At 41.6% G+C, this 17000-nt stretch overlaps 1 protein-coding gene across 1 annotated transcript in view; it reads right to left on the bottom strand.

Annotated features, from left to right (window-relative positions):
* The window catches only part of SPATA16 (spermatogenesis associated 16), a 111607-nt gene extending 96716 nt beyond the window's left edge, over window positions 1-14891 (bottom strand). Inside the window, exon 1 of the mRNA XM_073358881.1 lies at window positions 14277-14891. Coding sequence (XP_073214982.1) covers window positions 14277-14891 — 615 coding nt within the window. The remainder of the gene's footprint in view (window positions 1-14276) is intronic.
* Window positions 14892-17000: the final 2109 nt, after the last annotated feature.

Raw genomic sequence — 17000 nt, 5'->3', positions numbered from 1 at the left:
CAAATATTGCCAAGGTGAAAGGTGTGGTCAGGGAAGCAAAAACCCACAAGCTCTGCAATTAAACATATATTATTGAATCAATATACCATGATGGTTCCAGAGGTGCTACTGCGGTCTGAGCAGTACAATCAAATCTCATTTATAGAGCATCTTGTCTTGCAAATGTCTCATGGCACTTTCTGATCTACCATATCTAGTATCACATATCCACAGCATGAGAGGTTAATATGTTAGTCCGGATAAGGGACAGATTCACCCTACTAGTGCAAGGAAATGCAAATTTCTCTGTTCTCTGTTACTGCTGGCTACATCATTATCCTGTCAACCAGGCTTGTAACCAAGGGGTCCTCTTCAGCTTTTCTCTCTCCTCTCTTGATTCCTGCAGCCTCCTTTCTTCTGGTCTCTGGATACGTAATCCCACACTTTCAGTCCAGCCAAATGCAGCCCCTCAATTTATGCTCCTTTCCTGTTAATCTGACCATTTTGCCCTCAGCCAAATCCCACTCTCACTACACCAATCCCCACCTTCTCTTCATTCAAATCCCACCCAAAGACACAATGGCATTTAACTCTACCACTATACACAAATGTTCACACATCTCAGTGCACCAAACCCAGTCCTAAGGCAACATCGGTGAGAAACAGAAGTAATTGTTTCACTTGGATGGCCAACTCGCCAGAACTGGTGAAAAGCAACCATTTACGGAAGTTATTTTCAAGCAGTATTCAGCATATCAAGCTAAAGTTAGCTGCACAGCCAGCCTCTCACTTCCACAATTCCAGTAACGTGTGGTGGGGTAAACTCCAAAGAGAGTCTTGCTCTGAATGCTGCAGTCAGCATGAGGTATTAGAAACCTGGCAATCTCACGTTCATTATCAACAAGCAAAACCAAAGCCCTCCCCAAAAGCATCCAGAATCTGATTACGCCCACCTATGCCTTTCATTGTCTGCTTCATGGGTATACAGTTTTTCAGCTCTTATATTCATCCTACTCCTGTTCAGCCTTTGAGAGTGTAAAATAACAAATGGGTCTGGTAAGAGCTGTCACTGTCTGCTGTCTGGGTGTGCTGGTGTGAATCTCTAAATGGAAATAAAGTACTTTAATAACACATTTTCTCCAAACTGTCCGCACAGATAAAGTTACCTTCCAATCAGTCCATGAACACTTGCCAACTCAGAGTGCCCACTACAGCCTGCATCTTCAGCTCTCTTCTCAGAGGAGCCTGTATAAGTATACAGCGATTTGATTTAAAGACTCTTCAGGTAAAAAATGCTTTCACATAACACCCCTACCATTACCACCACCTGCCTGTGCTATTTAATCTGTGCTGTTGATGTTTGGACTTTCTGCATACTTGCCCAGATAGGAGTTCTCCCTACAAATTAAGCTGAATGTCACCATGTTTTCAGTCAGTGTTGCTTCCAGTCATGAGATGCCACAGTCACAAATTAAACAATAATCCTCGTGCCCTGTGTAATCCTATTATGCACCTTCCAGACTGTAGCCACCAGCCCAGGTGCTCTAATTAATTGTCCCAGCATGTAAATTCCCAGACACTGGTGACGGGGAGCTTTTCTATGGAAGCACCTTGATTCTAGGAAGAAGCATGCTTGAGCCACTGAACTGAGCCAAAGCAGAGCTGGCTTCATCTCCTGGCTGTGTCAATGACTTCCTGTGTGAACCTGGGCAAGTCACTTAATCTCTCTCTTCACGTCCCCATCTGTAACTGTAGGGACAATTACGCTTCCCTGTCTCATAGGGGTATAGTGAAGGTACTTGCCTTAGTATCTGCGAGGTGCTCAGATAATATATTGATAGGGCCATAAAAGTACTTAACATAGTGCAAGGCTCACACACTGACCCTGGCCTCTGTGCAATGGCTTAGGCAGACAGTAACTCAGGCCTATAGAATTAGGTGGGGTTGGTGTTTTGGGGTTCCTTTCACATTACTGAGGTGATTGTGACTAATCTAGCAATTGCCTGCCAGTTCGTAATTGTTGGTGAATCACTACTAAGTGGTGTTTTTGAACATATTGAAAACACACTCAGAAGTGGGTTGCATGGCTTATAAATGCAGGTAATAAAATATTAGTTAAAATAGATTAGTCACAAGCCATATCTGGGTCCTCCTTATTGTTGGATCCACCCACTGCATTTCTGTGCAACAATCAGGAAAGTTTAGCTGTGGTTCCAGCTTACTAAGTAGGAAAGAAGCTCCCCAACATGCAAGATCTCTAAGCTGTCTATTCAAACTCAACTACCTGCTATCGTATCATAAGCTTGGCATATGGTACTTCTCTGTCTGCCATTACTCTAGAATCTGAGCACCTCAGAATCTTTAATATATTCATCCTCATAACACTCCTGTGAGACAGGGAAGTACAAGTACCCCATTTTGATTTCCAGGAGGCCAGAAACTTTAAGAGACTTGCCCAAGGTCACACAGGAACCTTGTGGCAACAAGGAATTGAACCCATATCTCTGGCTAGTACCCTAACCACTGGACCATCCTTCCTTTTCTGTATGATGCCTACTGAGGGTCCACTATATGTACCACATCTTAGTTTCTCACTGGTAGTGATACATTTACCCATCAGTCATACAGGGCAGTGGAAGTTTCAGCTGTAAGTGACAGGTAAGGGTGACTTTTTGTACAATTGTTATTATTTTGTTTATTAATGTTTCCAAGGAAATAGGAAAATAGTTTGTGTTTTTGAATGCCTGACACCTCCAGGTAAATAATTTAATAGCATGTAAAGATGCCAGTTAGAACTAATTATAAATTGACTGATCTGCTTTGGCCCTGAAATGATAGCAAAATATGCTCTGTCCCTTCTGTGATAGGGATTTTGCTTCTGTACAAGTCTGGCTGGGGAAGCACATTCTTTTATGGATTCACACAGAGTATTCTTTGAGGAAAAGCACTGTGTAAGCCAAAGAAGTAACATCAGCTCAAACAAGGAGAAGGGCAGAGTGAGATCCCTTGTGGACAAATAGTTGTGCAGATTTTAGCTCTACCATGGTGATAGCCACTCTAGAAATGCCTGGAAGACAGAAAGATTCAAATTCAGTGATGAAAAGGTAAGGGTATGCCCAAATGGATCATTATCACAGAATCCCACTCCATTCCACTAACCAGATTTGATCCATCGGTAAGTTTCACATCCCTGATCAAAATCTTCTACAGCAATAAAAGACAATAAGCGGCAGTGAAAAAAAAATCAATTTCTTGGCTTTGAGGCCTAAAAATATAATGACTGTACTATAGGGAGAGAAAAACTGCTGATTATGAGGCCTTTCTTCAAGAAAGTTAAATTCAATGTGTACATTTAAGGAATAGCTGTGTTAGTGGAGGATGAAAACTTTACGACTGGAGTATAAGCTCAGCATCTTGATTCTAAGCACTCTGGGGGCAAGGACTATCTTTGTCTCTGCAGCGCTTAGCACAATGTGGCCTTGATCCTTGGATGGGGTTCCTACTGGCTGCCTTAATGATGATGATAATAAAATAACTTAGGGGTCTGATTCAGCTCTGAAAAGCAAAACATTACAGAGGCTGAATTTCCAGCTTCAGCCCATGGGATTTTTCAATTCATAGGGGTCAGACTGTGGCTGGCTTGTTCAAGGGCACAATGAGGAGGGGTTGGGGGAAATAACATGGAGATGCCCTCTCTTCTCTTTCATGCCTGTGCATGAATCAGCTACAATTGCAGTCCCCTGCGTACTCCCTGGGACACAAGACATGCCAAAAGGCACAGGAAGGAACATGGAGATGGCAGTAAATGGGTGCCCCCTATCCCTCCAAAGCAGCTAGTAAAAGTTTACTGGCTGAGGAAAAGAATATATCCAATATATCTCTAAGCATGGTGCAGTGGCTGCACGCCCTAAGAGCTCTAGCAGACACTGTGCTCAATGCCTCCCAAAGTACCCACTGCAGCAGAGGGGGTCTACATGGTCTCCATGAGGGCCAGATGTGCCTAGCAGGCATTCTCTGACCATGCTATTTCAGATTAACCTTCTGTTTTGTGTAGGTGTTGCAGCTGCTTAGGAAATACTCATCTTTGCTTCCTGCCTCATTTTGCATAGAAGGTATGTAATAAGCCACATGATGGAGGGCGATGTTCGATCTTATTGCCTAATTGTAATTATGTCCACTGTACCCTACCACCTTAATTTTCTCTCCCCAAATGTCTGGCCTTCAAGGATGGTGTTGTCGAGAAGGTGGAAAGGGTGTCCCTGCCAAATGCTTGTTTCACAAGGCAACAGCAAGTCACACAGAGGGTTAATCTAAAATCAGAAAGTTCACTTAAAAAAAAAAAGACACTAATGCTTGTTTCAGTGTCATAGACGCAGAGCCCATAATGGCCATCTGTGGAATATGGAAATATTCCAGCTCATGAAAAAGACCACTATAGCACTCTTGTGAATTAATCACACTTTATTTGAGGTCTTCACCTCACTCGTGGGATGAATTTCATATCCCAGAGACACACGCTTCTCTGGATATTGTCTGTACTGTGATACTGTGGGATTCTTTCTATGCTCTTAAGTAACAGAGTCGTTCTTAGCTTCTTTCATTTCTTGGTTTAATGACTAGGCGAAAAATATTTTCAGGACAACAGAGTGTAATGTGTAAAATTTTAAAAGATGTATGACACAGCATGATGTTTATGAAGTATTTTTACGCTTTCTGATGCTGGGAAGATTAATTTAAGATCAGATCTTTTGACCCATTTGCCGCCCCTTCCCCTCCTGCCCCCCCGCCCCCGTACCATGTTTCTTGCAAAGTTATTAACAAATGTCTACAACAATATTTTTTGACATATGTAAGTCTGGGTTTTGTAGAGCTTGTGTAATCCACATGTCTTCTGGGTGTGGTGTTCTGTACCATCTAGTGGCTGGCTGGCTGGCGGGGGGGTGAGGTGGGAGAGAGAGAGAGAGAGTCTGTGTGCGCGCGCTAAGAGCCAGTTGGCCTTTAGCTCATACGGTAGAGGCTCATGCACTAAGCTCCAGAGATCTCAGGGTCAATCCTGCCTGCCAATGACCGGAATCTGTCAGTGTTACACTTGCTGAAGCGGAAGAGTTATTTCTCATAGCAATCCAGATGTTTCCTTCTGTTCCAACAGATGGACGCCAAAAACTGAAGTAAAAACAACAAGGAGTCCTTGTGGCACTTTAGAGACTAACAAATTTATTTGGGCATAAGCTTTCGTGGGCTAAAACCCACTTCATCAGGTGCATGGAGTGGAACATACAGTAGGGAGGTATAAATAAATCAATTTGTTAGTCTCTAAGGTGCCACAAGTAGTCCTCGTTGTCTTTACAAAAACTAATTTCCCCTTGCTAAATACTCACACCTTCGTGTCAACTGTATGAAATGGGCCACCTTGTTTACATTGGCCTCATTAACACTACAAAAGTGACTTCCACTCCTTCTCGTCAACTGTTGAGAATTGCCTACTTCTAACTTAAATTGAATTGGCTCCTTAGCACTGACTCCCCACTTGGTAAGGCAACTCCCATCTTTTCATATGCTGTGTATTTATACCTCCTTATTGTATGTTCCACTCATACATCTGATGAAGTGGGTTTTAGCCCACGAAAGTTTATGCCCAAATAAATTTGTTAGTTCTAAAGTGCCACAAGGACTCCTCGTTGTTTTTGATGATACAGACTAACACAGCTACCACTCTAAAAACTTCAGTGAATTTACAGCACTTTCCTCTCCACATACTATATTGCCAAGATACAGGGAGTAGTGCCCCAATTTCTTCAGGTGTTCTCCTTGCTAGTGGCAGAAACCACTTAATTCTTAAGCTCTATTGATGAGAGTTCTCCAAGGAAGCATTATTTTGTCCTACCCCAGATCAAGTGTAATGCAGCAAAAAATCCTTTCTGGTTATTTTAATGGCTGATAAATAGTACAGAAATGGTGAAAAGCAACTTATTCTTCTCTTGATAACAGCACTTTTATTACATCTGTGGTGATCAATAGCATGCTGTCTAATATAAAAGAGTCTCTGAATGAGACAAGAAATTCAATTTTCCTCTTCTCCTAAAATTTTTCCTTGATTGATGAAATGTGACATCTTAGATTTTCAAAATCAACATTTACATGTGCAAATATATTATCAGGTTAGTACATAGGACATTCTCTGAGAAATACCAGGATAGTGCTGGCGCATCTAAAACAGGGACAGAAGAGTGTTGATGCTGTACAAACAAATAGGTAGGTGTGCAAAGGATATTTTAAACAAAATAACTGCTATTATTGTTATTTATTGTTTGTGTTATGGTAGCACTTGACTCCAATGGAACTGCTCATGCACTTAAAGCTTGGCGTATACTTTTCTGGATTAGTGCCTCAGACTCAAAATAAACAAATGTCAGGATAAAACAATAATTTATTTCCTTAAATCTGAATAGTATCTGTGATTGTTTCAAAGTTGGAGACTCACTTGAGATGCCAAGTGTCTTACTTACAATTGCTTTGGGAACCATAAGATTGAATTTCTTGGCCCACGTGCATGAAAACTCTTAACCATAATATTCATTAACTTATCGGCAATCAAGTGTAAAACTATAATTAGGCGGGCCAAAAAAGAATGTGAAGAGTAATGAGCAAAAGACACAGAAACTAACAGCATTTTTTTTAAAGTACATCAGAAGCAGGAAGCCTGCCAAACAATCAGTGGGGCCATGGGACAATCGCGGTGCTAAAGCAGCACTCAAGGAAGACAAGGCCATTGTAGAGAAGCTAAATGAATTCTTTACATTCTTCACTGCAGAGGATATGAGGGAGATTCCCACACCTGAGTCAGTTTTTTAGATGACAAATCTGAGGAAGTGTCCCGGATTCAGGTGTCAATAGAGGTGGTTTTGGAACAAATTGATAAATTAAATAGTAATAAGTCACTGGGACCAGATGGTATTCACCCAAGAGTTCTGAAGGAACTCAAATATGAAATTGCAGACCTACTAATTGTGGTATGTAACCTATTGCTTAAATCAGCTTCTGTACCAGATGACTGGAGGATAGCTAATGTGACATCCATTTTTTAAAAAAGGCTCCAGATATGATTCTGGCAATTAGAGACCAGTAAGTCTACCTTCAGTATGAGGCAAACTGGTTGAAACTATAGTGAAGAACAGAATTACCAGACACATAGATGAACACAATTTGTTGTGGAAGAGTCCACATGGCTTTTGTAAAGGGAAATCATGCCTCACAACTCTATTAGAATTTTTTAAGGGGGCGGTCAACAAACTTGTGAACAAGGGTGATAAGTGGATATAGTGTACTTGGACTTTCAGAAAGCTTTTGACAAGGTCCCTCAGGAAAGGCTCTTATTCAAAGTAAGCTGTCATGGGATAAGAGGGAAGGTCCTCTCATGGATTGGTAACTGGTTAAAAGACAGGAAACAAAGAGTAGGAATGTATGGTCAGTTTTCAGAATGGAGAGAGGTAAGTAGTGGAGTCCCCCAGGGGTCTGTACTGGGGTCAGTACTGTTCAACATATTGCTAAATGATCTGGAAAAAGGGGTAAACAGTGATATGGCAAATTTATAGATGATACAGACTTACGCAAGATAGTTAAGTCCAACACAGATTGCAAAGAGTTACAAAGGGATCTTGCATGACTGGGTGCCTGAGCAAAAAATGGCAGATGGAATTCAAAGGGCAACAAAAATGATTAGGGGTATGGAACTGCTTCCGTCTGAGGAGAGATTATTAGGACTGGGACTTTTCAGATTGTAAAAGAGACGACTAAGGGGAGATATGACAAGGGTCTATAAAATAATGGAGAAAGTAAATAAGGAAGTGTAATTTATTCCTTCTCATAACACAAGAACTAGGGGTCACCAAATGAAATTAATAGGCAGCAAGTTTAAAACAAACAAAAGGAAGTATTTCTTCACACAGTGCACATTCAACCTGTAGAACTCCTTGCCAGAGGATGTTGTTAGGCCAAGGTTAAAATAGGGTTCAGAAAAGAACTGGATAAGTTCATGGAGGATAGGTCCATCAATGGCTATTAGCCAGGATGGGCAGGGATGCAAAATCATGCTCTGAAGTGTCCCTAGCCTCTGTTGCCAGAAGCTGGGAATGGGCAACAGGGGATGAATCACTTGATGATTACCTGTTCCGTTCATTCCCTCTGAAGCACCTGGCATTGGCCACTGTTGGAAGACAGGATACAGGGTTAGATGAACCATTGGTCTGACCCAGTATGGCCATTCTTGACCCAGAATGGCCATTCTTATGTAATGTTGATAAATACAAAGTAATGCAGATTGGAAAACATAATCTGAACTATACGTACAAAATGAGATAGCTAATTTAGACCCTATTGCCACTCAAGAAAGAGATCTTGGAGTTTGTAACTGGGTGCGACTCACCACTCCAGCACCTCCTCATGGCCGATACGGGCCAGTGTGCCCTGCTCTGGTGGTGCTCCACCTGTCACTTCTACACCTGGACCGAGGTCCCTCCAAGGACCACCGTGTCCTCTTCAGTGACACAGCCCTCTGCTATGCCACACACTGTGCTCCCCCCTTCTGGGGCCGTCTCTGCAATCCCTGTCCAACCACTTCTCTCAGCTGCGACTGCAGTCTGTCTTGCTATTTCCCAGTGGCGAGGGGGAGTGGAGACTCTGTAGAAGGTTGCTGCTTGCTGCACCCCCTCCAACTCCTTGGTAGATTTCCCTGGGCCATTTTCCTGTGGTCCCAGCACCCTCTTTCCCTTCACCTCAGGGCCTCAGCCTGCAGATCCCTGCAGCCCACCAGGAGCTGCCTTTATCTGCCCAAGTCTCTGCCTGCACCCTGTATCCAGGGTGCTTGCTGCCTTCAGCCTGAAAGGCAACCAGTCCATCTCCCTCTTCAAGCTCTAGGATGTGGATGTGGAAAAATTGGAGAGAGTCCAGCGAAGGGCAACAAAAATGATTAGGGGTCTGGAACACATGACTTATGAGGAGAGGCTGAGGGAACTGGGATTGTTTAGTCTACGGAAGAGAAGAATGAGGGGGGATTTGATAGCTGTTTGTAACTACCTGAAAGGTGAATCCAAAGAGGATGGATCTAGACTATTCTCAGTGATGGCAGATGACAGGACAAGGAGTAATGGTCTCAAGTTGCAGTGGGGGAGATTTAGGTCGGATATTGGGAAAAACTTTTTCACTAGGAGGGTGGTGAAACACTGGAATGCGTTACCTAGGGAGGTGGTGGAATCCCCTTCCTTAGAAGTTTTTAAGGTCAGGCTTGACAAAGCCCTGGCTGGGATGATTTAGTTGGGGATTGGTCCTGCTCTGGGCAGGGGGTTGGACTAGATGACCTCCTGAGGTCCCTTCCAACACTGATATTCTATGATTCTATGAGTGACTGAAGCTGCTCTGCCCTGCTGGGCCATAATTGGCTGCTCCCCTCAGCCCTTCTCCGATTGGCTGCCTCCTGTGCAGCCTCCCTCGGCTCTATTAACCCCTTAGAGCCCAGTGTGGGCAGGTGCCCCATCACAGAGTCAATGTGGATAGTTATCTGAAAACGTCCACTCAATGTGCAGCAGCAGTCAAAAAAGCTAACAGAATTTTAGGACCCATTATGAAAAGTATAGATTATAAGATAGCAAATATCATAATGCCACTACATAAGTCCATAGTATACCCACACCTTAAATATTGCACGTAGTTCTTGTAACCCCATCTCAAAAAAGCCATATTAGAAATGGAAAAGGTACAGAGAAGGGCAACAAAAATGACTAAGGGTATGAAACAGCTTCCATATGATTAAAAAGACTGGGACCATTCAGCTTGGAAAAGAGAAAGTTAAGGGGGCATATGATTGAGGGATATGATATGATAAAATCATGAATGGTGTGGAGAAAGTAAATCAGGAAGTGTTATTTAGTCCTTCCAAGCGGAAGCAGGGCTCAACCAATTAAATTAATATGGAGAAGGTTTAAAACAAACAAAAAGAAGTACTTTTCTTCACACAATGCACAGTCAACTTGTGAAACTCATTGCCAAAGGATGTTATGAAGACCAAAACTATAATGGGGTTCAAAAAAAGAATTATGTAAGTTTATGGAGGTTAGGTCTCTCAATAGCTACTAGCCAAGACCGTCAGGGATGGAACCCCATGCTTTTGGTCTCCCTTTGCCTCTGACTGCCAGATGCTAGGACTGGACAACAGGGAATGGATCATGTGATAATAGCCCTGTTTTGTTCATTTCCTCAGAAGCATCTGGCATTGGTCACTGTTGAAGACAGGATACTGGGCTAGATGGTCCATTGGTCTGACCCAGTATGGCTATTCTGATACACTTATATTTTTGCACATAATTATAAAGCATGGAGAAATTTTGTGGACATTTCCAGGAAGAGATGAGTTAAACAACTACAACTTCCAATTACCTTGATTTGCTCAGTAAAGTGCCTAAAATAAGGGTCTAAATATCAGTCCACTGAGATTAGTCCTTAGAAACTGGAAAGCTAGGCCAGATGTCAATAAGCATCACCCTCAAAATAATTTGCTTTTTTAATGACTTCTATGTAGAATTAACATTTTCCTGTCCTCCTTCATGAAGCCATAGTAGAAATCTATGTACTTTTTGATAAAGAGGCTGAGGGAACTAAGATTATTTAGTCTGAAGAAGAGAAGAATGAGGGGGGGATTTGATAGCTGCTTTCAACTACCTGAAAGGGGGTTCCAAAGAGGATGGATCTAGACTGTTCTCAGTGGTACCAGATGACAGAACAAGGAGTAATGGTCTCAAGTTGCAGTGGGGGAGCTTTAGGTTGGATATTAGGAAAAACTTTTTTCACTAGTAGGATGGTGAAGCACTAAAATGGGTTACCTAGGGAGGTGGTAGAATCTCCTTCCTTAGAAGTTTTTAAGGTCAGGCTTGACAAAGCCCTGGCTGGGATGATTTAGTTGGGGATTGGTCCTGCTTTGAGCAGGGGGTTGGACTAGATTATCTCCTGAGGTCGCTTCCAACTCTGATATTCTATGATTCTATGATTCTAAAAGATCATGGCCAAGATGATAGCTCAGTGAAGTTAAAGGGTATGGTGGGGAGAGGTAGTGGCTGCTGTATGCTTTGCACTTTCAAAAATCAGGCCACTTGTTTCGGAGTCTAAATATGAGTTAGGAGCCTTAAGCTAGGTAAGACTTCTAGCTGACAAATTCTTAATAGCCCTTTATGGGTGAGATTTTGCATCACTTATTGGAAAAAAAGGCAAGACTAACTTGGGCTGTTGCCTTATCTGTGAGGATAGTGGCCATCACTCAATCTTTATAGGGCAACTATATGAACTTCTGGAGACACTACTTTCAAAATGCTATAATATCACTTCTCTTGATGCAGCCTTTGGCTGCAGCATGATACAAGTGTAACAGGCTAATCACTAATGATTAAGAGAGACTGATGACATCATTAAGGTTGATTCTGCACACAAGCAAACAGTTTATCATAGCCTGTTCCCAGCAATTGTAATCCAATTTCTGTTATCTTTCATTGTTTAAAAGAGAGAAAGAGAGCAAGAGCAAGAGAGAGAGAGACTGTACATCAATCTGATAAAGATGTAAAAAAACCTGGTGCTTTTTTGCGATTATGTCGGTTTTATAGCAGCATTATGGAAACACGTCAGGGAAACTAAAATCTGATTACGTCTAATTCCTTACCCATTATGAGATTATTATGAACCATGACTTCTACTGTCACAGTTTGAATTACACGGTTATAATACAAGGGATTTCCAATATATTTAACTGAGACTGGCAGCACCAAAGAAATCTGGGCATAACTTTGCAATGCTGTGGCTTTCTAAAGATTTCACAATTTTTCTCTTCCTTGGGGGGAGGGATAGCTCAGTGGTTTGAGCGTTTGAGCATTGGCCTGCTAAACCCAGGGTTGTGAGTTCAATCCTTGAGGAGGCCATTTAGGGATCTAGGGCAAAAATTGGGGATTGGTCCTGTTTTGAGCAGGGGGTTGGACTAGATGATCTCCTGACGTCCCTTCCAACCCTGATATTCTATGATTCTCTTCCAATAGAATTCACTGTATTCGTATTAAAGCCCTGAGAATTCCTCCTTTTATTCTATTCATCTAGGAAATTATTATAGCATTGGTGAAACTATGGTACCTCACTCACAAACTTGGCCAAGATTTTAAAAAGTGATGAGGGATTTGGGAAACTTTAATTTTGGGAGCCTGATTTTCAGAAAGTGCAGAGCATCCACCCTCTGAAGATTAGATTCCTTTAAGGTGCTTGGGCCACTAGGAATAGTCACTCAAAATCATCTCTCAGTTTTGAAAATCTTAGCCAAGGTCTTACTTCTTTTGTGTCTGGAACAGCTGAGATTTTGCAATCCTCACTGAATCTGAAGCTCTGGTCTCTTAGCTGGCTGAGAAAAATTGGGTTATATCCACAGAGGACTGCTGTCTAGCAAATTGATCCCTGATAATGAGGAGAAAAAGGACCACACATAGCAGCCAGGGGTTACCTTCTCATAGAGTGCTCTAAGGAACATAACAGCAAAACACAACTTCACACAAACTCAGTCTTCCCTACAAAGCACTCTACAGCCTGTCTAATCCCAGCAGAAGATAAGTGACTGGAAGAATGGGATAGAAATCATCAGATTAAAAGTAATAATTTAATAATTTTTTAGTAAAAAAAATAAAGTCTACTGCTGCCTGGCCACTGAAAGAGCTATTTACAGGCATATCTGCTGGAAGGGGAAAACAACTGGGCAGGATCCTTTCCTTTTATGGGACAAGTGACATCACAAAAATGTTGCTTTACTCCTGTCTCCATCTACTGGAAGGCAGATCTGTACCCATTGTCCTGGATGGTATAAGGGAACATAGAATTATTTTCTTCTCACTCACTGTGGTCCATCAGCCTTCAGTTGTCATCTGTACACGTTTCTATTTGCAACAAATGGCAGTGAATCATCTAATATCACAATGGGGTACATGAAAGTAATTTAGATGAACATAAGAATTTTAGTATACAGTAAATGGGAGCATAAGAGGTGGAGGATTTCAGATAATTCAGGTTCACTTTTCTTCTGTAGTTCTAATCCAGTTACAGTGAGTGGAATATGAATCAAAATATTTTTTTTTCAGATATGCATCCAAAGATTTGATTTTTCATTAAAAATATGATGATGCATTTTTAACTAATAAGATGCAAATGCATCAAGGGAAAAAGCGGAGAATGATAATTGGTTTATTTACCTCTGATGTCACATTCCCCCACAAGAAGGACATAACAGTTAGAGCTGGGTGAATTTTTTCAGCTACAACTTTACATGCAGATTGGGGTCAACTGAAACATTTCACAGATTTGTGTCAAATTCACTGAATTGTTTTGTTTGAAAAACAAATTCCCTCCTCCCTCCTCCTCAAATCAAAACATTTTGTGCTGACATTCTCAAAAGAAAGTGTTTTGATTCTAAACAACTTTTTGTTTTGAATTTTGCTTCAATTTTAAGTTGAAAAAGTCAAAAATGAAAAAAGTGTTTAGTTTGACCCATAATTATTTTTTAATTTGGTTTGGCCACTGAATCAAAATAACTATTGTTCACATAGCCATAATAATAATGATAAGCCTAACACGGATCTGTTCATAAGGCAACAGGAAAAAGTTGGGGTTAAAGATGGGCAGTAAGAGCAACAAACAAAGAGACACATCAATCTTAGGTACTCATAGGATCCCTATTACTGCAGTATCTGAGTACCTTACAAGCTTTAATGTGTTTATCCTCACAAACACTACTATGAAGAATGGAAGTACTATTATCCCCATTGTAGAATTGGGGAACGGAAGCACAGAGAGAATGACTTGCTCAAGGCCACATTGTGGCAAAGTAGGGACTTGAACCCAAGTCTTTGGAGTGGCTCATGCCCTAACCACTAATCCATCCTTGCTCTCTGTAGGATACAGGAGTATGATAGAGGAACAATGCATTTATCCTAGCAGTTGAATTTTTCCCCTCATAGAGTATATTCCAGTACATTAGGGTTCAGTTAACACCACAAATCACTTGAGCTTTGTTGCGTTTATTATAATGCCTCACAAACCCCAGGATTTATGTATACCCCTTCGTTTGCAGATTTGGCCTGAAATCACATCTCAAGATTCTGATGAAACCATAAACACACTTGAGTTTTGTGACCATTGCTCATTATGATGTTGTCAGAACCACTCAGTGCAATCATAGACTTGCACTTCATAGTTTTCTACCATTAATCTATACTACTTTAATCCCATACCTCAAGTGCTGTTCTGAACTGCCCTGCTGCTACTGCATACTTCTTTTGTCTATAGCAAGTGCTGGCATCTTTTAAGGCTACCTGAAGCCATTTGTCAATCTGTGGCAGAAAGCTGAAATTAGGTGCACTCAGAGTGTCTACTATTTCAACATCTCGACACATTGATTGTGTGCTGGTAGACGCCATGGACCCAACGAACTCATATGTAATATCCTCCTCATCAATGTAGACCAACTTTATTTCCACATCCATTAGACTTTTCAGAGGAATATGAGGCCGAGGCATTGTGGCTAACTGATTATCAAGCTCTAACATTCTTGCGTCTTTTTTCACAGCTGGCTTTTCTTCACTTTCTAATTTCCGTTTAAGTCCTGCTCTGTCTAAATCATTACTTTGTTTTTCTTTGCCATTCTTTGCCATTCTTATTCTCTCCATTACATTTTCTACTGCTGTTTCCCCAGGGTTTTTTTTCACCTCTTGCAGTGCTTCCGGAATATCATTCAGTTTATTGGCTGCTACGGTTGGCTCCCTACTAGCGTTTGCTTTTGGGGAGGTTTCATTTTGGCACCCCTTGTTTATGATGTTCCCAAAACCTGTGTTGCTTGCTGACTCCATGACTCACTGAAGAAAGCAAAATGTCCTATGAGAAAATGTGGAAAGGTTTATAATTCTAAACTGCTGCAAAGTAAACAATGCAAGTAAGTGTTTTATTCAGCACATCTACTCCTGGCAGCATTACCAGTCAACATTCACCAGCAGTTAGCACATAGTTTATCATAGACTGCATAGTTATTCTGTGCAAATGGCAATAAATAAGGTGTCAGATACTGTCTGGTAGCTGTTGGCAAAGGATATCTTTTTAATGGTGACATCAGTGACTCTGTATCTTACATAGATGACATACAAAAAACTGCAGCTTTCATAGATTCTTATTTAGGGCTCACAGAAACAAAAATACTAAGGACTAGAGTGCAGTTAGGGCTGTATCTTTATGACAAAATCTAGTCCTAAACTGTTATTAGTAAATACAGAGTCCTAGGACTTAACCTTCAGCCCCTTCAGTGGGAGCTGCTGGTGCAACAGGAATGGAAGAGTCAGGCCCTTCATCTCAGAAAGAATAATCTGTGGCTGATTGACCCACAATGCACGCTTTCATAGACTGCCCAAAGTCATCTCAAGAGAAAACCATTGACTGATTTTCAGGCATTGAGGTAATGAGAGCTGTGGGATGTTTGACAAAAATCAGACAGCAGAGGGCATTAAAGCGGGAGTCCTAACTGCACATTTCCAAGATGAATCCTAATGTGAGCCAAGTCTGAGATCATTCACATCTGGGCTGATGGTTCAGGCCCATCTCATGTATAGATACTCCACAGGTTACCCTGAGTTTTGAGGCACGTATTGCTGTTAAAAAACATAAAAGCTGAAGGGCCCAATTCTCTACTCCATTTTGATGGAGTTACAGAGGCATCAACCTAGCGTAACAGAATGCAGAATCAGGCTCAATCTTCATCTCTGCATTACTTTTCTCAGAAAGAGACAGGTGGCCTGAACCATATTACAAAGCTGACTGTTAGCTTGCATAATAGACTTCAGATTCAATTTTTTCCCCCATTCACAGCTGCCTCTTCTGAACTCAGTCTAGAAGTGTGGGAGACAGAAGAAATGTTTTTTTTTTCATTTTTCAATTTATTATGAGAACCTTAATTGTGAAAGGTTTAATGGCGACTGTCTTTCAGAATGGCTTGTTAAACAGAAAGGTTTGGCCTCTAACCTTGCATTAAACAATCTTCTACACATTTAAAGTGCTTAAATACAAGTACAGATTGCACAAATGATAGTTACAAAACCGATGCAATGATTTATTTGGGCAAAACCAGATTTTAAAATATTACACATAGCAAACTTTTTCGCCTTTGGTAAAGGTCTCCAGCGAGTACTGTGGGGCTTATTGCAGGCACCGGAAATATGTCTGTGGACACCATTGCACAGTGATACATCAGATTCACTGTTTAGGGCAATGGGCATTTGACAGCGGGAGAGGAAAAGAAAAAGAGAGCGGAGGAAACAGGTGGAGGCATTGTAGGCCACATGAGACCATGTGTTTTGTCAGTCAGAGTCTAAAACAGAGGTTCCAAACCTTTGTCATGTTGCGACCCCCCCTAACCACACTAGGCCTCCTCTCATCTAGCTGGGATCTAACTGGGACCCCTCTCCCATTTCACCGTATTGGAATAGCAAGGTAGTCACAACCCGCAGACATTGGTTCCCAACCTCCAGGTTGAGAAATCTGTTCTAGAAGAACTGCCTCCAGAAAAGCATTTTCAGGCCTCTACGAATACTATAGAGCAATATGTTAGAGCCTGATTTAAGGGGATTTCAAAGGCCCTCTGCTGTGATGCACTGAGCACCCACAACTCCCATTGACTTGAGTTGGAGTTGAAAACACTCAGCACAACCCCAGCTGGATGCCAAAGTGACCATATTTATAGCAAGCTTTTGGAACGGCAGCTTCAAGCGGCTGAAGGAAGCTACCCTTGAAATAGGCATCAATTTTGCCTGTTTTATAACATGCACCATTTTTTAAAAAGAAACCTGCATAATGACCTGGACTTGTGATTGCTCAGTGCTGCCTGCAATTTTAGATTAAGGGTGAAATTCTCAAAAGCTTCTAAGTGATTTAGGAGCTTGAGTCCCATTGATTTTCACAGGGGCAAGCACAAG

Source organism: Lepidochelys kempii, chromosome 9 (assembly GCF_965140265.1).
Source record: "Lepidochelys kempii isolate rLepKem1 chromosome 9, rLepKem1.hap2, whole genome shotgun sequence".
In the NCBI taxonomy this organism is placed as follows: domain Eukaryota; kingdom Metazoa; phylum Chordata; order Testudines; family Cheloniidae; genus Lepidochelys; species Lepidochelys kempii.
Note: the sequence above shows the minus strand (reverse complement) of the source record. Positions and strands in the feature narration are given on the sequence as shown.